At 43.4% G+C, this 26,013-nt stretch overlaps 1 protein-coding gene across 1 annotated transcript in view; it reads left to right on the forward strand.

The window, feature by feature from the left end:
- Positions 1 to 23,586, forward strand: part of POPDC1 (popeye domain cAMP effector 1) — a 39,761-nt gene extending 16,175 nt beyond the window's left edge. The window contains exons 6-8 of the mRNA XM_060030172.2: positions 2,071 to 2,238; positions 3,175 to 3,316; positions 22,225 to 23,586. Of these exons, the coding sequence (XP_059886155.2) occupies positions 2,071 to 2,238; positions 3,175 to 3,316; positions 22,225 to 22,349 (435 nt within the window). The 3' untranslated portion in view covers positions 22,350 to 23,586. The remainder of the gene's footprint in view (positions 1 to 2,070; positions 2,239 to 3,174; positions 3,317 to 22,224) is intronic.
- The last annotated feature ends 2,427 nt before the right edge of the window (positions 23,587 to 26,013 follow it).

Genomic DNA, 26,013 nt, shown 5'->3' on the forward strand with positions numbered 1-26,013 from the left:
TCATTTGTTTTTTTATAACTTTATAAATTTATTTATTTACTTATTTATGGCCGCGTTGGGTCTTCGTTGCTACACGCGGGCTTTCTCTGGTTGCGGCGAGCATGGGCTACTCTTTGTTGCAGTGCGCGGGCTTCTCATTGCGGTGGCTTCTTTCTCTTGTTGCGGAGCACAGGCTCTAGGCGCCCGGACTTCAGTAGTTGTGGCCCGCAGGCTTGGTAGTTGCGGCTTGTGGGCTCTAGAGCGCAGGCTCAGTAGTTGTGGTGCACGGGCTTAGTTGCTCCGCGGCATGTGAGATCTTCCCGGACCAGAGATCGAACCCGTGTCCCCTGCATCAGCAGGCAGATCCTTAGCCTCTGCGCCAGCAAAGAAGCCCCCTGGTGCTTCTCATTTGGCATCTGGAAAATGAGGAAGAACCTTATCCGTCTTACCTCAAAGGCAATTTTAAGGACCTGCTTACATGATAGATGTAAAAGCACTTTAAATGTTAAAGTACAATACATACTTAAAGTGAGTGGCATTATGTGTACCTGTCATTTCCTACTCATTCTCTACCATTTTCCCCTGTTCTGTATTTGTCAAAACACTTACTGCCCCCTGAGATTGTCACATTTCTTTATTCATCATCGGCTTCCTCCACTGGAATGTAAGCATCACAGGGCAAGGATCTTGGCTTTTTTGTTCACAATGGTAACCTCGGTGCCTTGAACCGTGTCTGGCATAAAGTACGAGCCTAACAATGTACGTTGAAAGAATAAATGAAATTTAGTGTTTTACGGAGCCATAGAGCTGCTGATGCATTTCTTAAATCCCAATGTGTTTGGTTTGGGGGATTTATTGTTTAATGTATTTAATATTATTTAATAGAATAAATAAGTGCAGCTTTATTTTTCTAGGAACACTGACCCACGTTTTGTAGCCAAACCCTCTCATTTACTAAAGGTCAGATTTCAACCACTGACATAAGGAGAGAAGCTGGGTTTTCTGTTTTCTCTCCTAGTAGACATAAATACCTCCTTGTCATCTGAAATATGTTTAATTTTTTTACTAACAAAGGGTAAAGAGCTCCTTTGGAAATCTTTGCTCTGAGCCCAGATATGACTTCATGTCAATTTAGAAACCTTTATTAACCTGCCAGTTGGACAAGCATTGGGTTTAATGTTGAAGATGTAAAAATGGTTTTTGCCTTCAACAGTATTTGTGTTCATATGTTAATTTCTTCATCAGTAAACCTGCACTGAGCACCACTCAGTGTTGGAAGCCAGGCATTCAGTATGAAGATGCACAGTCCCTGCCCTCAGGGTGCTCAGGAGAGAGAGTGGACCACGGATGAGCTTGAGTTCAGTGATAGGAGGGCCACGTGAAGCTGACAGAAGGACCTGCATGGGAGGAAGGGTGTCCTGACCCTGAACTTGGAGTGAGGGCGTGGCCCCTTGCTCTGGAGAGAGGATGTATTTAAGGAATACTTAAATTCTGTGTAGTGCAATTACGATGCTTTCCCATTTTCCTATATAATAACACTTAAGGAAAAGGTATGGTTTCCCAGTTCTGAGCTAACTGGGGGATCTCTGTGTGTGTCCCCAGTGGGCTACCCTTGGTAGGTCACACTCGAGAAATACCTATGACAGAAGGACCCAGAGAAGGACCCTTACTAGCCATATTTATCAGTAACCATCTGGGCCCTAAAACCAATTCACGTGAGTCTGCTTTCTCATTCTCTAGTATAATTATCTGGATATAAAGAAATAATTAGCCATAAATTGAACATCCAATTGAGACATCAGTCTAGCACACTCCGTAGCAGTGCTATTGACACGGTGGCCATTCTTCTACCACCAGACCTCACAAAACAGAACAACAAAACTTGGACTTTGCTTCCATTTAGTCTACAGATTGCTTGGTTTTAAATGTAATGTTATACTTAGTTATAGAAGCGAGTGTGTACGGATCTTATTTTAACTAATATGACAAAGCATTGCTATGATAATATCCACTAAACTATTCTACTCTTCCCTCCCCCCAAGTTACTAACATCATAATTCATACACATTTTTCTCTCTGTTTCTTTGGCAGGTCACCATTATTGCAGATGATAACTGTAGATTTTTATGCTGGTCAAGAGAAAGATTAACTTACTTTCTGGAATCAGAGCCTTTCCTATATGAAATATTTAGGTATCTTATAGGGAAAGACATTACAAATAAGCTCTACTCATTGAATGATCCCACCTTAAATGATAAAGTAAGTGTTTTTCTGAGTCTGTTTTGTTAAATACATATGCATAGTTAGGTATATCTCCTTTTATGTAATACATATTTTCCTGAATCTTCATTAATTAGTCATATGTTAAGTGAAGTGGGGATGCTTGTAATTTAGAGACCCTTCAGGGAATCATTTCTCAAGCGTGAGGAGATATTATGCAATTATTATATTTTCCATGACCTGGTGAGGTGTCTGTGAATGTCAGGGACCTCCACTTGTGGTGATGAGGTGCTAACCTCTTCATAAAGAGTCTTTCAAGCAATCAAAGGAAGATGATAAATGAATGGAAGAACTAGGCAGTGGTATAGGCCATGGAAGGCGGGGCAGGGGGAGGTTGCAGACTGATAAATGCTGATCAGCCCCAGCAAGCAGGAGGTTGGCTTGTTAACCCTGTGTTTTCCAGTCTTGCACATTCTACTGGTCAGGTACCCTCCCAGAACGCCCATAAGTGACGAGAGGTATGGGATGGAAGCCTGCGTCCATTCGGTTAGGAATTTCAGAGCTGTCTAGATCTCCAACGATTTGCAGTTTGATCTCCACTTCCCCACATTTGCTTAGAAGGAAATTAAAATGATTACAGAAGAGAACTTGCAAACCTTGTTTCCGTGATAAGTACTGTTCTCCAGGGACTATGAGTATGGGTGTGTGCGCTCTTCGAGTCATCTTGGTGAAGGCGGTTATCAAATTAGGTTGGTGCTTATTATTTTTCAGATTCATAAATAGGCTATTGAGTATATTACATTTTTCCTAATGTATTTGTAGTAATAGCTTATAATAAAAATTACAGCTACCATTTATTGGGCACGGACTGTGTACCGGATAGTCTTCTATTTCAAGGAAAAGTAAATGTTACTTACAGGGAATAGATGAGCTAAGTCTCATGGCACTCAGAAATCTTACAACTTTGCTTTATAGACGGTCCAAAAGTTGGACCACCAGCTCAGCCTTTGCACACAGCTGTCCATGCTGGAAATGAGGAACAGTATAGTCAGCTCCAGTGAAGACGAAGACGGCTTACACCAGTTTCTTCGGGGCACCTCCAGTGTTTCCTCTCTTCGTAAGTTATCCCCACACTGGGATTCTGATGGATATTGCTAGAAAAGAACAAATGACAACTTTGATCAGAAAAGTAACTTTTCAAGTAGCAAGTGTTTGGCAACCTAAAGGTAACAATAAATGTAATCAAAACTTTTCTAGCTTTTTTTTTTTTTGGATTGTACATCAGTTAAAATCCAACTCTAGAATGCTTATTTCCATTTCAGAACCTGTCCACTTGTTTTGCCATATGCTTTTCTCAAACACTGGTTCAGTAGAATAGTATGAACGAGTCCATATGGTTTGCTGGGTATCCAAGCCTTGTTGTTTTCATGATTTTAGTGGAAGCGTGGGCCCAGCATCGTGTTTAAATGGTAGGAAGCAACAGCTGGAGGTCGTACTGGCAGCTGTTATCTCAGTGTGACCACCAGAAGTTAACAGGTGAGTGGGTAATGGAATTTTCCTGAAGATGAAGAAGGCCACTCAACACCCCTGTGAGTCTCCTTATTCACACCAAGAGGCAAGTTTTCCAAGATTCCACTATAGTTTAGATCGTTTTAAAACATTTTAAATAATACGAATGGCACAGATGTTGAAGATTAAATGCTTAACATAAATGCTTAAAATTATTTTAAGAATTATTCCGAGAAAGGTAGTCTAAGACTGTGGAACAAATTCATGGGAAAGAGCAGACAGGCAGACAGATTCTCTCACTGCATAAGCTAAACATGATTCATCTTTACAATTGTATGTTAATCCAAGGTAACTTTTAAGAAAATCCAGATACGCATTCCACAACCCTAAGCGTTTATGTCAATGATCTTGTAACTTTGGATGCTTGAGCTAATCGGATTAAGGATTTTAAGTATCGCATAGTCAGGAGAGGCTGGAATCGACAAGGCCACGTCAACGTAAGCTTCCAAGCAGTCTAGGCATAGAAACGCATTGTGGGCCTCAAAGAGATTTCAGGAACAACGCAAATGAGAACGTGGAAATGGCTATACTTTATTCCAAAGTAACTTTTAGAAAGTACAGCTGAGGTTGACCAAACTCTGAATCTACTAGCATGTCAGATGTGTTATCTGCCTTGTTGAAACAGTTTGATGGTCGGTAAGCATTTTCAAATGGACCCATCCTAATTACATGTACAGTGATTTCTAAGAAAGGCCAGCAGAAAGGAAATTACAGTGAAATATTGTATGTGAATTATTTTTCCTGTAGAATATCTTTTTCTGTAGTTTTTTTTTTTTTTTTTTTTTTTTTTAGTCCCACAGCCTTGCTTAGGAAGCCCTGAGAATGGGCAGTTTATACTATGGCCATTCGTTTTCTTAAAATCAGTTTTGTTTTTCTGTAATATTTTCTTGTATAATCTAAATCTTTTGGACATTTTAACATTTTAGAAAAAGAAAAGAAGCTTCTCTAGAGTATGTTGTTTAAACAGAATTGGAACATGTTTTCAAGATTAATGTTTGCACTGTACTTGCCTTCAGAAACCTTTATTTCCAGGTGTTCCGTGGATGGATCACACACGTGCATACAGACCTGGGTTCTTGCTCTAATAATTCTTAGCTGTGTCACTTGGAGTAAGCCGTATGACCTTTCTAATCTGACATGAGCTGTCATATCTCAGCACAGGCCTGGATCTGGTCACAACTCCTGGTCTGTTTCCTTCCCTCTCCCCTATAGTGAATCGTGAGTTTAATCCAAAAGTCCATTCCCCACATGGATAATTGAAGCTTCCGTGTCTGTGAAGAAGTGGGCAGCCCTTGGGGGCAGGGGGGGCAACTTTACTTCTCAGTTCCCTTGTCCAGTTGTACTTTGCTGTACTGAAAATGTGTACAACTTGCTTATGTTGTTTATTTAATTATTTTAGCCTCAGGTTTATTATACAAGATCTTACATATTGATGCAAATGCATAGAGCCACATATGTGTGCATACTTTTGAGTGTGTGTGTGTGTGTGTGTGTGTGTGTGTGTGTGAGAACCGCACAGCAAATTCATGTTCATACCTGCTTCCTTTTTTTTTTTTTTTTTTTGCGGTACGCAGGCCTCTCACTGTTGTGGCCTCTCCCGTTGCGGAGCACAGGCTCCGGACGCGCAGGCTCAGTGGCCATGGCTCACGGGCCCAGCCGCTCCGCGGCATGTGGGATCTTCCCGGACCGGGGCACGAACCCGCGTCCCCTGCATCGGCAGGCAGACCCCCAACCACTGCGCCACCAGGGAAGCCCCGTACGTGCTTCCTTTTGACCAGTCTTCATTCTGGGCATCACTCCTGCAGTTTAATGAAAGACATTATTATTTGAGCACAGCACTGATATTAATTATGAATTATCTAATTCACCCTATCGCGTGACTCATTAAAAACTGGTTAGTTCTTGTTTCTCTTAGATTTTATCCTGGAAATACTGAAGGCTGTTTTCGTTTTTCTCTTGCCAGATCCATCAATATGCCGTCGACTTTTCCAAATTACAAATTACCTTCCTTGTAAAACAGAGAATACAAAACCAATCTCTCAGGACTGTTAGGCTGACATAACGAAATTTAGCACACTTTGAGCATGCAGTAGGCCTCAGTCAATGTTAGGTCCCTACAACAAGTGCCTAAGCTCTTACTAGTCTGGAATTTTGATGGGCACATGGGGGCAGCTGGGGCAGCTGCTCTCAGCAACAGTATCAGCTTCATGAATGCTAGTGGAGAGAAGGAACAAACATTTATTGACAATAGCAGGTGTTATTTTTTTCGGGTATTCTCTATACATGATCACATTTAATCTTCACTGCAGTCTACACGGAGGAGAGGTATTTAGCTTTCACTAGATGCTGCAGTGCCAACAGACGGTTCCCCGCATCTCTGGCTGCAATGCTTTCTTCCTCCTTCACCTGCACACTGGATGCTGCTCCAGCGTGTATCCTCCACACTCTGGAACACCAAAGGAGCAGCTGCTGTTTGGGTGAGCTGCCACTCGTGGCCTAGGGAGGACAGTGGTGGCAGAATCACCCCACGGCTCTTAAAACTCCCGTTTTGAGGTAGCACTTGCCACTTTCACTCATGTCCCCTGGACCAGAGAAGTCACTTGGCCGGAACCACCATGAATGGGTGGCTCTTTAATCCTCCTTCAGGGGCTACACAGGAAGGGAGGGAAAGCAGGCATGTTGACAATAACACAATCTACCGTGATGAGTATCATTTCACTTAACCGAGAGGAAATTGGGAATATGAGATGTGTACTCACTGTTCCAGATCCTCAGGGGGAGGTGCTGGCAGACAGACACATCCTGTGTGATTCCTCAGTCCATGATTTTAGACCATATTGCCTCTGTGGTTTAAAAAGAAAAGGAAAAAAAATGCATGAAATGTTTGACCGGTGCTTTATAATTTACAGGTCACTTTCACACCCATTCTTGCATTTGAACCTGATGACTCTGCCAGCTGGGCACAGCGGCCGCTATTACTCACCTCTTTGCAGACGAGTCCACTACACTTAGGGAGAAGGTAGTGTTTGCAAAAGGTCATTTCTTTCCCCTCCATCCCACTTCCTTCAAGAAACCTACCATCCCCCGAATCCTTCATTAGGACCAAGCAGTGAAACAGATAGGTTTTCTTAGGCCAGTTAATTTCCATTTCAAAGAAAATTTTGGCCTTAATCGTTGTATGGAGGTTCTACGCAGGGACATTTAAAATTATCCAATAATATTCTCCAGTCAGTTAGCTTTGGGTTCGCTTTCACATTGCCTCATATATATACTTACAGAACGATGAGCAATGCTGCTCTGTAAAAATTAAATTTATTTTATGTATTTTCCTAACCAAAAAACTTTGACATTATTCATTCTAGTCATTAACTCAAACGTAGAAGTAGATTTAAATATTAAAATCCATTTCAATATTTCTCATAATTATTTTTTAAATCAATATCAGGATGTACCCATTCATGGTGGTTCCGGCCAAGTGACTTCTCTGGTCCAGGGGACATGAGTGAAAGTGGCAAGTGCTACCTCAAAACAGGAGCTTTAAGAGCCGTGGGCTGAAAAGTCTCGGAATCTCTAGGCTCCCCTTTCCATCTCTTTCTGTCTGTGTTTCACCTTTTTGTTTTCTTTTGTTTGTCCTATAGAGCAGAGATTCTTAAACATATCTATGCATATGCGTAACTTGGAGATCTCATGAAAGGCTTTGGTGCAGCAGATGGGGGTGGGGCCTGGAAGTCCATGTGCTTATTGACAGGCGCCCACGTGATGCTGATGTGGCTGGTCCCTGAACTATGCCTTGAGTAGTGAGGCTGTAGAATTCCCTGCCTTCTGGAATTGGGCTGATTGCATTCCCCTGGTTGTGATTAAGATGTTTCTTGTATTTCTTGAGGCTCACATAGATTCTGGTGAAGACTCTACTTTTTTTTTTTTTTTTTTTTTAACGGTATGCGGGCCTCTCACTGTTGTGGCCTCTCCCACCGCGGAGCACAGGCTCCAGACGCGCAGGCTCAGTGGCCGTGGCTCACGGGCCCAGCCGCTCCGCGGCATGTGGAATCCTCCCAGACCGGGCCACGAACCCGTGTCCCCTGCATCGGCAGGCGGACTCTCAACCACTGCGCCACCAGGGAAGCCCCAGGATCTCTACTCTTTACCAGGGTCTGGATTCCACTTCAAACGATCATTTAAAGGCAAGAAAGTAAAATAATGAAATAGTCTGAGGAAAACTTTCCTGTTTATTCACTAGCACATAATCCAATTAATTTAATCTTTTTCGCTTTCCTGTTGCTTCATTTACTTGAGTTCCATGTTTAGAAGTGTGATTGTGAGATAGGATGTCCAGGACGTGTGAGAAGGATTAAATGCCCTCAGATGGATATAAGCTTTCTTCTTTCTGCTCCTGGACCAATGTGCTCATCAGGGTGCCTTGTCATCTCCTTGTCTTTCCTTCCTTACAAGGTTGGCTCCCTACGTGTGATGTATAAAACACACACACACAGAGATGGACTGTACTTGGCAGTTCCATCATGATAAGTGGTGCTGAGCACAGGCATTGTCATGGCAACAGGTGGACACACTATGTTTCCTTGAAAGTTGAGAACTTTATTTTAGTTAATTGGGGTTAAATGAACCTATTGTTTGGTGTGTTTGTTTTTTGAAAATCCTGAGTCAGTGTAGGTGATCCTGTCAGAACTCATCTTTGAAAGATTTTGCTAGTTTAAACTGTGTATTTTTTCAGAAATTATTATTAAAATTTATGATTTCTTAAATAGACTATGGAATAGAGATATTTATTACCGACAAAAAACCTTTACAAGTATTTTTTGTTATTAATGTCAAGATGGTGCTGTGGACAGTCTACTAATTTCATATGACCTAGATGCACAGGTCTGCTCTAAGCTGAGTTAGTTTGCATCTGGTTCGTATTCTTGGCTGCAAAGACTAGGCAGCATATCTGACGTAATGGGTTCCCTCACCTCTGTTATCTATTTTTTTTTATCTGGAAAGATACAAAAAGCCAATACAACCTTCTTGTTTCATGAAATAGTCTGTTCAACCCAATTTGTATTTTGTTCCCCCTGTGAACAACTGTAGGCTTATAAACAACAAGCTTTACATAAAATTATAGGGAAAGAGAGAGACAGGGATGTGATTAGGCAGCAGGTACCCAGAGGAAGAGCCCCTGAACCGTTCTCAGACCCACCAAGAGGGCTAGTGAAAAGCAGTGCTCCTACTGTGTAGTTGAGTAGAGTGCAGCTTGGGGACGTTAAATAACCTGGTTAGGGCCACTGTGCCAACCCTGAAACAAAGAAGTGGTGAATTGGTTACAACAGCGGTCCCCAACCTTTTTGGCACCAGGGACCAGTTTCCTGGAAGACAGTTTTTCTGGGGGTGGGCATGCAGGCGAGGTGGGGGGATGATTCAGGTGGTAATGCGAATGATGGGGAGCAATGGGGAGCGGCAGATAAAGCTTTGCTCGCTCACCTGCCACTCACCTCCCGATGTGCGGCCCGGTTCCTAACAGGCTGCGGACTGATATTGGTCCGGGGCCCGGGGTTTGCGGACCCCTGGGTTACAAGGTCTTGCCTTGCTTTGGCCCTTACGAATAACCATACGTGAGTGTAAACTTGTTTGGGGATATTCAACCCCTACTGCAGCCACTGACACATGCTGACCACTGTCATACATGTTCTCATTTAATCGTCACAACCCCCCAGTGAGGTAAGTGTTACGTTTCCCCCGTTTCAGGTTGAGGAGTATGACGTTCATCTCCTCTGGGTCCTTGAAGCACAGCCCCTCCTGGCTGGGGGACCGTCTCCAAGGCCCACACTCTCACCAACCCTTTAAATGGCCTCTATCCTCATCCAGCATTTTCTCATCTGTAAGATGACTGTAAAAGGATTTTATTGGTTATCTATTTTTAGTCTTTTAAACAAAAATTTTCTTAATTATCAAGTTAATATACACACACAGATATCAAGTAGTAAAAAAAATATCTCAGTGAAAAGAACTGACCCCCTCCAACCTAACTGCTCCCTAAGAGCAATCACATTGGAACAATTTTTGTCCGAAATGATGAATAATGTGCTGTTATTTGATTTATCCTCTTAACCTTTATCTTCTAACCTAACTTAGCTCGCTTTTAACTTCCCTTCCCCCTTCTGCTCAGTATGATATTACTAGTTTTTATTCCTTTATTGTTTACCTTTGTAACATTAAATAGTACACTTAAACCTCCATTTCTTTTTTCTCTTTGAAACATTGTTTCAAGGTGAGGACATTAGCACCCTACCCTTAGCATCCCTACCCTTACTTACTCTTTCCCCCTGCGACCTTCAAACTGTTGTCTCTTCTTTAACTTTCAAATAATCAAGGTTGATAACATATACATTTCTGTTCCCTCTTCTGTTTTCAAATTGTTTTTAATGTGGTAAAATACACACACTATGCAAATTACCCTCTTATCCATTTTTAAATTATGGTTCAGAGGTATTAAATACGTCTGTTCTCTTTGCAGTTAGGTCTTCCTTGCTTTGTCTGTGGGTTGTTTTGTAAAGTTTAAAACAAGTAAATAGTGTTGACATTATGGTTTATTCAGAACCCAATAGTGGGCTATGACTACCCCTTTCTTTAGGTTCCAGTGTCATGACTCCTGATCTCTTCAAAGCAGACTGTTTCTAATAAGTTCAAATGGATTCTCCTTTTGTCAAACACAAACATAACACTACAGTTTACTTCATGCCTTGCCTCTCCTTTTTTTCCCCTGAAGTTTTTTGTCGCTTTGCTCTTAGGGCTGTCTTAGTCACCAGATCCCCCGTATCTTAAAGCTGCTTTTTCTTTCGGGTGAATCCATTTCATTTCTCCTTAAACTCTGACTAGTTATTTCACCTTTGAGCCATGCCTTTTCATACTGCTTTCTGTTTTTACAGGCATCTCCAGTGGCCTCTCTTTTTCCTTATCCTTGCCTTTTTGGTCTCACATCCCCGCTCTCTCAGGCCATCAATTCCGTGTCCCCTTTTTCTCAGACCTTCCTCACAGAGCTTCCCACCCTCGTACCTCACCCCGGACTGGTGATTCTCTGGGTCTGTTGCACAGCTGCCATCCCGGAACCGCCTTCCCTATTCCCCGGAGTTTATCCACCAGCTCTGCAGCCCTAAAGCTTTCTTTGTGGGGCAGAAAAGGGCTGCAGGACTCTCGCTGTTCCGTGGCTACTCACACCTGTTGCCATGCAGCTCAGGGCCCCGACCGCCCATCTCAGGAGTCGGGAACTGATCTGAGAACCTCCCATAGGAGCCACTAACCTCCTCTTCCTCCCCGTAATTGCGATAATCTGTATACTTCCTTGCTTGAGTCCCTCAATGCTGGTGCTGGGTCCCTCCAAGGGAAATTAGGTACAAAGGCCAAACCTACCCTTCTTCAGAAAGCTTCAGTCCAAATTCAGTTTCTACAATTTAAAACAATCTTATGACCTCAATGAAAAGAACCTCTTTTTAATTTAAAAAAGTTTTATGATGTAAGTAGGTAAAGGCAGGAAAGGGGATGATAATCCTTTCTAGCAAAGAAGCCATTAAATTTTTCCCCTTGGGAGGGAGGGAGACACAAGAGGGAAGACATATGGGAACATATGTATATGTATACCTGATTCACTTTGTTATAAAGCAGAAACTAACACACCATTGTAAAGCAATTATACTCCAATAAAGATGTTAAAAAAAAACAAAAACAAATGACATTTCCCAGCCTAAAAAAAAAAAATTTTTTTCCCCATCCCCATTCATCAAAAAATGTATAATCTAATTAAAATTCTAATCCCCTGTAAGGTTTTTAATTACTTGCTAAAGCAGTTGGCCAGATGGTTCAACATAATAAAAATAGGAACACTTTGAAAGGAATGAAGTAAATGTCATCAAAGTTAACAGAAAAAAAGGGGGAAAAATCTTACCACATTATATCGGATAGTTTACAAAAGCGTCACTCCTTGTTAAAAAGTGTATTTCTGAAGCAGAGCGAGAAGTCATTCGACAAACTTCATATCATGGTCCTGTACTTACTTGAAGATCAAACTTGAGGTCGCTTATTCATTCTCTGGAACACATGTGACCTTCACTCTGGATTTAAGAACAATATGTCTGTTTACTTTTTCCTGTGAGGAGAGGCCCTCAGGCCCTCATGCAATCATCAGCACCTGAAACAGAAATAAGCTTAATAAGGATAGGGCTCTATCAAAGGGAATTTCTCTTATCTAACTTTTTACCACTCGGATAGCAGAGTTTCGATGGATTCTTATGTAAGGTCGCCATGGTCTGTGTAGAAAAAGGCTTCCTGGGGTTCTGTAACTCGGGACTTTAGGAAGACAGGAAAAGGCCTGGCAGGGCAGCCTGAGCCCATCCTCCGTGGAGGCCCCTGGCTGGTTTGCACCTGCAGGCAATGACCCTCAAGGTCGCACAGTGGGTCTTAATCACCAGCTCCTTTTCTTCTCAACTAGGATCCAGCACGAGCCACTGCCTGAACAGGTCTGCTGAGAAGAGACTCTTCCCAGATCCAAAGCCCCCCATGGGTGTCCCCGGTGTTGTCACCCCCTGTGGTCTGGCGTGTGTGGAGGTGTCCACTGTTTGGTTCAGGGCTCTTACCTCTAAGTCTGTCTCCTGCATTTGCTCAGAGCCCGTGTTTCTGAGTTTTGAGTTTTCCTCTTACCCTCAGGAGGGCTGCCTGGTGTTCCCGTTCTCTTTCCCACCTGAACACACCGAACGTGGTACACAGCTCAGAGTAAATTCTGCTCCGCTGGCTGTGCCTTTTCCAGGCCTTGCTGTCTGTGGAAGGGATGTGTACGTCTTCTTGGCAGGATGGCTTTTGGGTTTTTTTGTTTTTGTCACGTGGTATAATATGAAACATCCCCCAAGCAAAAGTAACTCGATGGAACCGTTTAACAATTTCACACCTGATGAGTCTGGATTGAAGTTCAGTCTAAGACATTTGTTTTACATCCTTTTAGAATAAACTGTGTTAATTGGCAGCCCGAGCCAATTGGAAGGTGTTGATAGCTGACAGCCCAAAATAATGCTAATTATCTCTTCTTGATTATAATAAACACCAAAGGATATAGTTAACCACTTCTGTCTCCCAACTCTGAAAGCGGTTTTAATAGAAAAAGGATAAAAATCAGTTTTCTGGAAAATTTGTGGATACGGAATGATTTGCCCCTCTAGAATTTGGGATAAATGAAAAGTAAAGCATTATACGGAGGTCATGAACCTCACAGTAACGTCCTCGAGGGGCAAAAGTGACTTGAAAAAGCATTTGGCTAAAGATAAGCTCAATTTCTTCCTCTGTTCTCTCCTCATGTTCTCCTACTTAGGGATGGTATTGGGTCTTCTGGGCCAAGTTCTGAGGATGCATCAATGCATAAGATTAATGAAGAACGGGGCAAACTTGTAGAAAGAATTTACTAATGTTCAACTTGTGAAATGTAAGACAGTCCCCTTAAAGCAGAATTCTTTTTTTCGTTGTTGTTCATACTCCAAATTGGGTTTGGATTTATTAGCGGACAAAGAAATGATTTCTGGCAGCACAGTGATGACCTCTGAGTCTTTCCACTTGAACCAGCAGGTGTCCTGTGGAGGGCAGAGAACACCGGGTGTTCACCAGGGTGAGTGAGCTCCTTCTCTGGGAAGTCTGCCTTTCTCCTGGCCGTGACGGTGGCCAGTTCCCGGGTTGGGCCAGGTGAACCTCATACTTGGCCCTTAGTGGTACAGAAGCCAGGCTCCCTGAGGTTGAGACAGAGACTGGACTCTCTCTGCAACTCTGATTCCTGTCGAGGGGTCAGGCAGCTGGCCGGCTCTGGCGGCTTCCGGCGGCTACAAGTCAGACGGTGTCCCCGTCACCTTCCAGTACATCTGCCGATGGAGAAAGAGCAACAGGCACTGTGGTGGGAACTGGGGTGTTGGGGGGCTGGTGGGCCCTAACGCAGGCACAAAGGCTGAAAGGGCATCTCTCTTCTCTGTGTGGAAAGAGCACAAGGGCTGAGTCTCGCCGGGCCATCGGGGCCTCCTGGTTTACCCTGGCCAAATACGTTTCCGAGTGGGTCCCGCCCTGGTGGGAAAGGCGTTCATCCACAGCATCTCCCCAGCTCTATTTCCTTTACAGGTGTCCCGGTTGTCCTTGCTTTATTTAGCCTCTGAGTATAAATTAGAAATAATGACATGGATACGGTGAGAATGAATTGCTCCCAAAAGTACAATGTAGTTCCTGAGACGTAAAATGATACAGGGGCAGAGACTATGTTTGATTCGTTTTTATTTCCCCAATATTTAACCCAGCCTCTCAGCCTTGTAGTCACCTGGGGATTCTCTTTGCTGATTGGATGGAAACTTTGTAGCAGGTGACGATACTGACAGACTTCACTGATGGTGACTTGAGGGGACGGTACTCCTGCCTGTGCTATAAGCCCTGTCGAATCATCAGTGGTACGAAAGCGATGTCCCTCAGGGGACGTGATAAAGGATACAGCGCTAACAGTCACCTTTCATAGTGAGGTTTCACCGTAACCCGAGACCTGCATGCGCTTGAGGGACACGGGTGGCACCCCACTGCCAGGGCAGGGACCTGACCCATCAGAGATCCAGTTTGATGGCCACGTGATGTTCCCCAGTCCTCAGGATCGGCTTCTGAAGGCCCCGTGCAGAGTTTCGGAGGAGGGATTTTTCTCATGGACTCAGTAATTATCAAGGACCTGGCTATGTGTGGGTGCTTCAGAGAGGCTGCAGGAGAGAAGAGGCAGTGATGACTGCCCTCAAAATGCTTGTTCTCCAGTAAGGGAGAGATGCAAGTATTTGTTGTCCGGTGGAGAACAGAATCTCCCCACAGAAGGAATTAGGGAAGATCACAAAGGAAGGAGGTGGGGCTTGAACCACACTTTGAGGAGTGGATAGGAATTTGGTGGGTAGAGAGGAGAATGGAGAAACCAGTCGGAGGGAGAGAAAAGCAAGGAGAGAAAAGGAAAAGGATGGGCTGGATTTGGGGAGCAGTGAGTTTGCTAGAGCTTGGACCAGAAGGGAAGGAGGCCCCTGGATGTCACCCCAGGACTGTGGATGACTCTTGCTTGACTATCTTTTACCGTTATGTCATAAGCACTACAGCTCTTCCCTTCCCAGGTAAATAGAGTGGGGACAGAATAAATACTTTCACAATATCAGTGGAAAAAAAATGTTGCCTGCTATATCAGTAGACAAAAGATGTTACAGCCACCCTGACGGTGAGCCCTGGAGCTCAGGAGAGAAACAGGGTGCCCGCCATCTAGCAGTCTGCCACTGCCACCACCCCCTGACCGTGCACCCTGAGGGGACTCAGGATGCGAAAGCACAGGATCCTGGCCCCAGATAGCTGAGGTGCATAGCAAAGGAATGATTTCAGTGAGCCCAGACTCCTGCCTCTTCCCATACCCAGAAAAACGCTAACTTCCTTAACTTGCGATGTCTTGTTTCCTTTAATTAACAGTAATCTTTTGATGCTCTGACTCCCTGGTCTTTGTTGCCAAAACTCCTACATATCCTGGCTTCTCCCTTCCCTCTTTGGAGCCATCCCCCAGAGCGATCTATCTGAGAGGCTGTGTCCCGGCCTTAAGTCCTCAGTTTTGTCCGCCAAATAAAACATAATCCTCAACGTTAAGGGTGTGCATTTTTTTTTCAGTCAACAACAGAGAAGCTGAAAGTTCTCACAAAGTTTCTCTAGGTCATTTCCAGTGGGATTGGGTCCTCTCTCAATGGAAAAAGGCAGTGATTGGTGAAGTAGTTAAGGGGGCAGATAACATTTTGGCCCCGATGTAGACAGCACCCTCACATTACCATAGAACATCACCCCTGGTTTGATAGATGGGCTTAAAAACTACAAACCAATTTCCCCCACTTCCCCAGTCCAAATGCATTGGGCGTGTTTGTGTTATGTGTGTCGTACACTTAGGTCTGAATGCTCTACGTAACGGATTGGGCATAATGCTCTTAGACATGCCATCTTGCTTGTTCTGAGGGCTTTGTCTGCCTGCAAATACTCAGCCTAAGTTAATATTTCATGACACCCAATCGTAACTTGAGGCTAGAAGTATGATGGAAGCCATGGCTATTGTTTTTTCTTAAAAAAAACCCAAAAAACAATTTTGCTGCACTCTTAGATTGAGAAACACAAACCCCTATTTGAGCACAAGTCCCATTTCCTTTATGTGCTGTTCCTATGAGTGACGATGAATTTTAACAAGTTTCCTAATGATTTAGGCCATTGCTCTCCTAAGGCCTTATTATTAACTCGTTTTACTGACTTACATTTACAAAGGGATTATAACATCCTAGGCACAGATGTAAGAACTTAACAAGTGTTGAGTCATGTAATCCTCTTAACCACCATGTGAAGTAGATGGTATTATTATGATTTCTATTTTACAAATAGAGAAATTGAGGCACAGAGAGGTGACGTAACCCGCCCAAGGTCTCACAGATAGGTCACGTTGCCATTTGAGTAGACGTGCGAATCTGAGGTTATGTTTGGTGTGTCTGCTGTCACCTGTGTAAAAAGGGATGAAAAGAACGTGTCTGAGAGATTCTCCCTTGCTGTGCTCAGAGGCAGAATTGTGTTCTTGGACTATTTTAATCGAGGGTGATTTTCTACCGTTTACGTCAGTAGTTGTGTCTCTCTGGAAACTCAGTATTTTAATTGACTGTAAATGTTGGAAAGTGAACAATTTCCATGTATATACAACAAACACACTAGCTCTGCCGAAGTCCAGCCCTGCGTAATTATGATCTTTTCATGTTGGAAGATGTGGCTGTGGATAAGGGCATCTCCCCAGATGTGTGGCAATGACTGTAGAGTTAATAATTAAATGACAGTTATTGTACGTAACTTATTGCTTCCTCCCACCCCCCAAAAAAACCTCAACCATAAAAAAGAATGAAATGTTGCCATTTGCAACAACATGGGTGGACTTGCAAGGTATTATGCTGTGTGAAATAAGTCAGATAAAGACAAATACTGTGTGAGATCACTTATGTGTGGAATCTAAAAAATACGACAAACTAGTGAATATAACAAAAAAAAAAAAACAGACTTATAGAGAACTAGTGGTTACCAATGGGGAGAGGGAAGGGAGAGGAACAAGATAGGGATGGGGGTCAGGGCAAGAGGCACAAACTGTATAAATAAGCTACAAGTATATATTGTACAGCACAGGAATATAGCTAATATTTTATAATAACTAAGTGGAATATACCCTTTAAACATTGTGAATCACTATATTGTACACCTGTAACTTACATAATACTATACCTCAACTATACTTCGATAAAATTAACAAAAAGTTTTTTTAATGTTTATGTAATGATGTTATGTGAATCTTTAACTGGAAAACAGTGATAAATGTCATATATGCCAAAGAGACTTCTTAAGTTAAAATAAGTTATATGTAAACGAATCATTTCTTGCTAAATACGATATTAATGTTCTCTCCTAACAATGGCCACGTTGATTCCGAAGCTGTCCGTGGAAGGAACACACAGAGCCTCCCCCCAAGATGTGTGCATATCAGGTCCCCAAAAGTCCATTTCCCAGGTATCTTTATCCTGATCTCAAAATTCTATCAGTAAAGTAAGCAATGCAGTATACTTTTCATCCAAATGAATAAAGGTGAAATGAAAAATATATATATCTTGAAAAAAATGACAGTGACGTTTCCTACGTGCCCAGCACCGTGCCAAGCACATTCCATTATTTTGTTTAATCCTCCCAACAACCCCATGCGGCAGGTCCTGTGAACATCTCCTTTCCACAGACAGGGAAACAGGCCTAGAGAGGTTTAGTAATGGAGGACAGGTCGCACAGCCAGGAAGCGGCACAGCAAGGATCTGAACCCTGGAAGTGTTTCCTTGAGCCTCTGGTCCTGACCACTGTTCCCTGCCTCCCACACTCCAATCCGTGCGTGGAGCACACGGCCGGCCCCCACCCCTCCTCCTCGATGAACGCTCTCAGGGTTGCTGCACCCTCTGGTCTGCAGCTGACTCTGGCCAGGGATTAACAGCTGATCTTGATAAATTTCTTGTAGCCTTTCTGCTTTGTGTCTTCATAGAATCCTGCTACTGTCCTTTGCTGTACAGCAAGTATTTGAAGAGGCAGATTTCACCCATTGTTCCTCCATCATCAGCCTCACCCCCAGCCTGAGTTCAGCGTTTGCTGGTTGATTGATTGCTAACTGACCCCGCCCTGCTGGAGGGCAGAGCAAGAATCCGGCACAGGCATGGGTAGGGCCAAGGGAGACCCTGACAAAGTGGAGCCTGACACGGAACGTGGGAACAGTATGGAAGAGAGTTTGCTGTAATATTAGGCACCTTGAGAAGCCCATGTACCCGTTTATAATATCTTTTACTCTTACTATTAGATAATGGTTTTTTCTGCATCAAGCATGGTGTCCATTACAGTAGATGCTCAATTAGCATTTGGTGAATGCATGAATGAATGAGGGATGGACAGAACGTGTGAGTTATTGTTTGGTTTCTTATCCGCTGCAATTTGGGATTTATTTCATCCACCCGGCTCTTCCCTCTCATGCCTGGATTCTCCTTCTCACCACCTTCTCTCTCTCCCTCTCCCCCTGTCAGTCCAGGGAGTGACTGGACAGGTGGTGGCAAGAAATGTTCTTTTAGGGCTTCTCTGATGGCGCAGTGGTTGAGAGTCCTCCTGCCGATGCAGGGGACACGGGTTCGTGCCCCGGTCTGGGAAGATCCCACATGCCGCGGAGCGGCTGGGCCCATGAGCCATGGCCACCCGCAACGGAAGAGGCCACAGCAGTGAGAGGCCCGCGTACCGTAAAAAAAAAAAAAAAAAAGAATGTTCTTTTAGGTGGTGTTCCAGGATGGTGTTAGGTTCTATGATTTTGGAGTAGAACCATTCTTCAGGGAAATTAGGACTTAAACCAGCCTTCAAGGGACTCGAATCACCACGTATGATGTTACTGTAGGAGTGTGCATTCTGAGTTCTAAGCAGACCTTGGGGCAACCCATTGGGAGCTTCATATGTTTGAGAAGCTCATACCATCCAGGCATCTGCAGTGGCATCCCCTCCACAAGAATGGCTTCTTGACTTTCATGCCTTGCATTTGGTCCATAAGACATTTGGTCCACACCAAGATCCTTGATATTTGGTCGTATTTGGTCCTGTCCAGAATGTCCATGGAGACATTTGGTCCATGCCAAAAGGCCCTTGATATTTGGTCTTATCCAAAATGATTTGGCATGCACAGCAATCAGAGAAGAAAAAGAAATAAAAGGGATCCAAATTGGAAAAAAAGAAGTAAAACTGTCACTGTTTGCAGATGACATGATACTATACATAGAAAATCCTAAAGATGCTACCAGAAAACTACTAGAGCTCATCAATGAATTCGGTAAAGTTGCAGGATACAAAATGAATATACAGAGGGACTTCCCCGGTGGCACAGTGCTTAAGAATCCACCTGCCAATGCAGGGGACTCAGGTTCAATCCCTGATCCGGGAAGATCCCACATGCCATGGAGCAACTAAGCCCATGCGCCACAACTACTGAGCCTGCGTGCTGCAACTACTGAAGCCCACGCACCTAGAGCCCGTGCTCCACGACAAGAGAAGCCACCGCAATGAGAAGCCCATGCACCACAATGAAGAGTAGCCCCTCCTCGCCGCAACTAAAGAAAGCCCACATGCAGCAATGAAGACCCAATGCAGCCAAAAAAACAATAATACAATATTTTTTAAATGTTTTAAAAACAACAAAATTAATACACAGAAATCTGTTGCATGTCTATACACTAACAAAGAAAGATCAGAAAGAGAAATTAAGAAAACTCCCATGGGGCTTCCCTGGTGGCACAGTGGTTAAGAATCTGCCTGCCAATGCAGGGGACACAGGTTCGAGCCTTGGTCCGGGAAGATCCCACATGCCGCGGAGCAACTAAGCCCGTGTGCCACAACTACTGAGCCTGTGCTCTATAGCCCGTGAGTCATAACTACTGAAGCCCACGAGCCACATCTACTGAAGCCCACGCACCTAGAGCCCGTGCTCTGCAACAAGAGAAGCCACCGCAATGAGAAGCCCGCACACTACAACGAAGAGTAGCCCCCACTCACCACAACTACAGAAATCCTGCGTGCAGCAACGAAGACCCAACACAGCCAAAAATAATAAATAAAATAAATAAATTTATTTTTTTAAAAAAGAAAGAAAACTCCCATATACCATTGCATCAAAAAGAATGAAATACCTAGGAATAAACTTACCTAAGGAGGCAAAAGACCTGTACTTTGAAAACTATAAGACACTGATGAAAGAAATCAAAGATGACACAAACAGATGGAAAGATACACCGTGTTCTTGGACTGGAAGAATCAATATGGTTAAATGACTATTCTCCCCAAGGCAATCTACAGATTCAATGCAACCTCTATCAAAGTACCAATGGCATTTTTCACAGAACTAGAACAAAATATTTTAAAATTTGTATGGAAACACAAAAGACCTCAAATAGCCAAAGTAATCTTGAGAAAGAAAAACGGAGCTGGAGGAGTCAGGCTCCGTGACTTCAGACTATACTATTACAAGGCTATGGTAAACAGAACAGTATGGTAGTGGCACAAAAACAGAAATATAGATCAATGGAACAGCATAGAAATCCCAGCAATAAACCATGCACCTATGGTCAATTAATCTATGACAAAGGAGGCAAGACTATACAATGGAGAAAAGACAGTCTCTTCAATAATTGGTGCTGGGAAAACTGGACAGCTACTTGTAAAAGAATGGAATTCGAACCTTCTCTAACACCATGCACAAAGATAAACTCAAAATGGATTAAAGACCTAAATGTAAGACCAGATACTATAAAACTCCTAGAGGAGAACACAGGTAGGACACACTTTGACATAAATCACAGCAATATATTTTTGGATCAGTCACCTAGAGTAATAGAAATAATAACAAAAATAAACAAATGGGACCTAATTAAATTTAAAAGCTTTTGCACAGCAAATGAAACCATAAAAAAACCCAGAAGACAACCTACAGAATGAAAGAAAATATTTGCAAATGGCACAACCAACAAGGGATTAATCTCCAAAATATACAAACAGCTCATGCAGCTCAATAAAAAGAAAAAAAAAATCCAACCAAAAAATGGGCAGGGCTTCCCTGGTGGCGTAGTGGTTGAGAGTCCACCTGGTGATGCAGGGGACACAGGTTCATGCCCCGGTCTGGGAAGATCCCACATGCCGCGGAGCAGCTGGGTCCGTGAGCGTCCGGAGCCTGTGCTCCGCAATGGGAGAGGCCACAACAGTGACAGGCCCGTGTACCGCAAAAAAAAAAAAAGAAAAAAAATGGGCAGAAGATTTACATAGACACTTCTCCAAAGAAGATATACAGATGGCCAAAAGCCATATGACAAGATGCTCAATGTTGCTAATTATTACTGAAATGCAAATCAAAACTAGGAGGTATCATCTCACACCAGTCAGAATGGCCATCATCAAAAAGCCTACAAATAATAAATACTGGAGAGGGTGTGGAGAAAAGGGAACCCTCCTACACTGTTGGTGGGAATGTAAATTGTTGCAGCCAGTATGGAAAACAGTATGGAGGTTCCTTAAACTAAAAATAGAGCTACCGTATGATTCTGCAATCCCACTCCCGGGCGTATATCCAGAGAAAACCATAGTTCAAAAAGGTACATGCACCCCAATGTTCACTGCAGCACTATTTACAGTAGCCAAGACATGGAAGGCACCTAAATGTCCATCAACAGAGGAGTGAATAAAGAAGATGTGATACATATATACAATAGAATATTAGCCACAAAAATGAAATAACGCCATTTGCAGGAACATGGAGGGACCTAGAGATTATCATACTAAGTGAAGTAAGCCAGAGAGGCACAAATATCATGTGATATCACATATGTGGAATCTAAAAAACTAATACAAACAAACTTATTTACAAAACAGAAACAGACTCACAGACTTTGAAAACAAACTTATGGTTACCAGAGGGGAAAGGTGTGTGTGTGGGGGGATAAATTAGGAGTTTGGGATTAACATACACACTGCTATATATAAAACAGATAATCAACAAGGTCCTCCTGTAGAGCACAGGGAACGCTACTCAATATTCTGTAATAACCTCTCTGGGAAAAGAATCTGAAAAAGAGTGGATATACATATATGTATAACTGAGTCACTTTGCTGTACACCTGAAACTAACACAACATTGTAAATCAACTGTATTCCAACATAAAATAAAAATTAAGTTAAAAAAAATACAGAATTTACGGAAACTGCATTCCTGGTGCCAGCTATAGGTGCCCAGAGAGTTTTATCTTCCAGTTGGAGTTTGCCATTGATCTATCAGGCCAGCATCAGGGAAGGCTGTCCGTTAAGTGGTTCTTCTTTCTGTGTCTCTGACAGATGTGTCACCCCTACACCAGCGAGCCTCTGCGAAGATGAACCCAATAGAGGAAGGGGCGGAAAACGATGACGACGTCTTTGAACCCGTGTCCTCGAATACGCTTCAAGTTCGTCGCTGGCCTTGATCCCAAGAGAGGATTCACGTTACCAAGAGGGAAACTGGAAGAGATCCTGAAAAATACCAGCACTTTTTCACAGCTTTTCAATTGTTCTGCTTTAATATTGATACTCCCAGCCTGGGAGAGTCTGAGGGCAGGAAAGGGAGGGAGATTCAAAACATGGGAAGGTTATCTTCTCTTTTTACTGGTCAGCTTTCTGTTCCACTGAGCCTTCTGACTAAACCGAGTGCTATTTTTGAGAGATATATTTTCACAGTGTTTTCTAGATATGTTATCATTTAACTTAAAAAAATCTTAGCGCTTTGTCATTGCAAATGCCTTCACTTATCTTTCCGAGCTGTTCCTTTTCGTCAGAGACAGTTTTTTCTCTGCCGTGGCAATGGGGCTGTCCGTTTGATAGTTGTAACAAACAATGTAAGTTCGAAATTGAGGCTGAGGTAACATTAAAAAGCAGGGAACCTCAGGCTTCGCTCAGTTGATTTTTTGGCCGGAAAATTTTAAAGAAAGGTGTGATGCGATTCATGTATATTTTTCTCTCAGGCCAGACACGTCATTCTGCTAGACTGCCTTCCTTTTGTGGGCATTGTGTGGATAGCTTGATAATGAACAAAGCTCGTCAGACTTCGCTCACATTACCCTTATATTATGCTGTTTGGAAGTTGGGCTGAGCCCTAAAGCTGGAAACGTTAACAGTGGAAGAGGTTCTGAGCCTGGGGCCGGCCTTTGGCTAAACCAGCCCAGCTTGCCCCACACTCTGCTGTGGGAAGCACGTTCCTTGGGGTGGGAGGACCGGAGAGTCAAGTGGCCAAACAAGTATCGCAGAATGACGAGGCTGTTGGAGCCGCTGCACTCTTCAGCTGCTATTCTGACATGCAGATGGTTCCTCCAGGTCCATAGATGTCTCCTTACTGTGTATGCCAGGGACCAGGTGCCAGAGACGCAAAGAAGGACACAGCTGTGTGCGGGCAGATGGTCCACCACAAGCTCTGCCATGATCGCCCGGCCTAGATAGTGCTGTGAGGGCCTGCATTCCAGACGTGGTGGTATTTGGGAAATTCGAAGTCTGCTTAAATCACCCAGCGGGTCAGTGTGACTGTGGCCCTCCACCAGGCCACCTAGTTGGGGGAAGCCCCCTGATGGGCTGTGCTCCATCATGCCCCACTACCTTTATTTTGTGTCATCCACTGGAACCAACTCTGAGTCACTCCCATTAGGTTAAGCAGCTAAGAAAAGTTCCAAGTGAAATTATTTTCAGGTGAGCTGAGCCAAAAGCATCTTTTGCCAAGAGGTGATTTCTGTGAGAGGAGATATAAAAATAAGCTACGCCAGGGTCACCTCATTTTCCTAAACTCATTTTTGAAAGCCAGTTATTTTAGTAATTTCACTTGAGTCAAATTTACATGCTTGGTCACTCACTGAGAAAACTTCCACAGACTGGGTATCCAGCTCCTAACATAGTCATCAAATGCTGGCCTATTAGCCTCACAGTAGAAAGGCTGATTTCACTTTCCCACTCTAGTGGTCTCTTCTGTTTGCTAAATTAGGAATTTATTTGGGGAAATGAAACAAAGGTGAATGACTTTGCCTTGGCTTTAAGACTATAAAGATATAATAGGTTGAACTCTTTCTTTCAATGCCCGAATCAAGTATATAAGGTAATGGTGTTATTACTGCTCTCCTTTAACTATTGGAGGGAAGCTATGTAGGCCACTGAGTTTACACATGCATAAGACCTAATTTACAAAATCACTCTATAGAGTAATTAGATATTACATCCTTCTCTGAGTAGAAAGTAATTTTAGATGCTGCTAAAGCCATGTTTTTAATGTTCTGTGAATCCACAGAACCTTGAGATTTTCTTACCCTGACCCATCTTCAGGTTTGTCTCACTTTGTCAACCACAGACAACAGAGGATGTTATCTCTAATGATCACCCTGGATGTGTTTGGAGGTTATTTTCCATAGTGCTGGGAACAAACATGTTTAAAAGCACACTGCTAAAAATAGGTGATATGAAGTCATTTACTGCTTTTATTAAAACATGTGTGCACATCAGTGCCATTGATAAGGAAGATTATAATTTCAAGATTAGGAATCTTGGGCTTACCTGGTGGCACAGTGGTTGAGAGTCCGCCTGCCGATGCAGGGGAGATGGGTTCGTGCCCCGGTCCGGGAAGATCCCACATGCCGCGGAGCGGCTGGGCCTGTGAGCCATGGCCGCTGAGCCTGCGCGTCCAGAGACTGTGCTCCGCAACGGGAGAGGCCACAGCAGTGAGAGGCCCGCGTACCGCAAAAAAAAAAAAAAAAAAAAAAAGATTAGGGATCTTCAAAGAGCCATTTAGCTTGAATGGGAAACACGAAACTATTTTTAAATACATCCCTCTAAGGACAACAGTTAGTCTCAGAGAAAAGGAGCTGAAAATATTGAGTAGTCTTCCCACTAGACTTGATAGCAAAGAAGCAGATAAGAAAACATAAAAGATCTCCTATGGATAATTTTTATAAATTTATGTATACAAATGAACAAGTGTATCTTTGTATAACGCATAGATAAAAAACATGTTTGCTGCCAATGAGATGCTTCCTGTGTTCTTTGGCCTTCACTTAGCTGTGTGACCAAGGTCCAGAAAATGGTCTGCAAAAATTATTCTGTATATTACCCCAAATCTACTACGTTTAAATGTAACATCAAGTCCGTTGTATGAAGCTGGACTGTAACGTTTATACCAGAATGTATGTCAGTTATGATATTTTGCAAGCCCTCATAAATATTATATTTATAAATTAATAGCACAAACCCTATGATGTTTCTAGATCTTAAATTAGTAATAATGGGTGCTACATAATTATTTTTCACTTACCATCCTTAGCTTCCTGGGATCTTTTCCGTTTCTCCCTATGGTCGATTTCACTTTAATGCTGTGCCCACTGGGAGACGCCACCTTCTTCGTGTCTGGTTCTCCTTCCATATGCCTGAAGCTTTTCTGATTCTGTAACTTGGAGCTGCTGATTCCTGCCTCCCAGGTCCTGTCATGGCCCCAAAGGCAGAGTCACTTGGATGCTGGAAAAAATATTTAGGGAAAGTTGTGTAACCTACATACTCTGCCCTGTCTCCAGTGTACCCAGGTGATGACCTTGCCCGCCAGTGAAGATTTCATGCTAGTGCATGGTGGCTCCTGGCCGAGCACTTGGGAAGGCTGGTCAGTCCCAACCCTTGGGGCTTGGTGCAGACCCCAGCTCCAAGGATTCACTGTTATTATTATTTTTAAAATCCATTTTCTTGGTCATTTCTTTTTTTTTTTTTTTTTTGCGATACGTGGGCCTCTCACTGCTGTGGCCTCTCCCATTGCGGAGTACAGGCTCCGGACACGCAGGCTCAGCGGCCACGGCTCACAGGCCCAGCCGCTCCGCGGCATGTGGGATCTTCCTGGACCGGGGCACAAACCCGTGTCCCCTGCATCGGCAGGCGGACTCCCAACCACTGCGCCACCAGGGAAGCCCTTCTTGGTCATTTCTAAAGCTGCTCTGCAGAAACCGTTGACCCCGTTTCCCCTCCCTTCCCTCTTTCCAACCCTGGTTTTCCAACCTCTTTTTCTAATTATCCCCAACTACAGTGATTAGAAATTCCCACCCACTCAATTCAAATTCCCAAGGATGTGAAGGGATAGGA

This window comes from Delphinus delphis, chromosome 14 (assembly GCF_949987515.2).
Source record: "Delphinus delphis chromosome 14, mDelDel1.2, whole genome shotgun sequence".
In the NCBI taxonomy this organism is placed as follows: domain Eukaryota; kingdom Metazoa; phylum Chordata; class Mammalia; order Artiodactyla; family Delphinidae; genus Delphinus; species Delphinus delphis.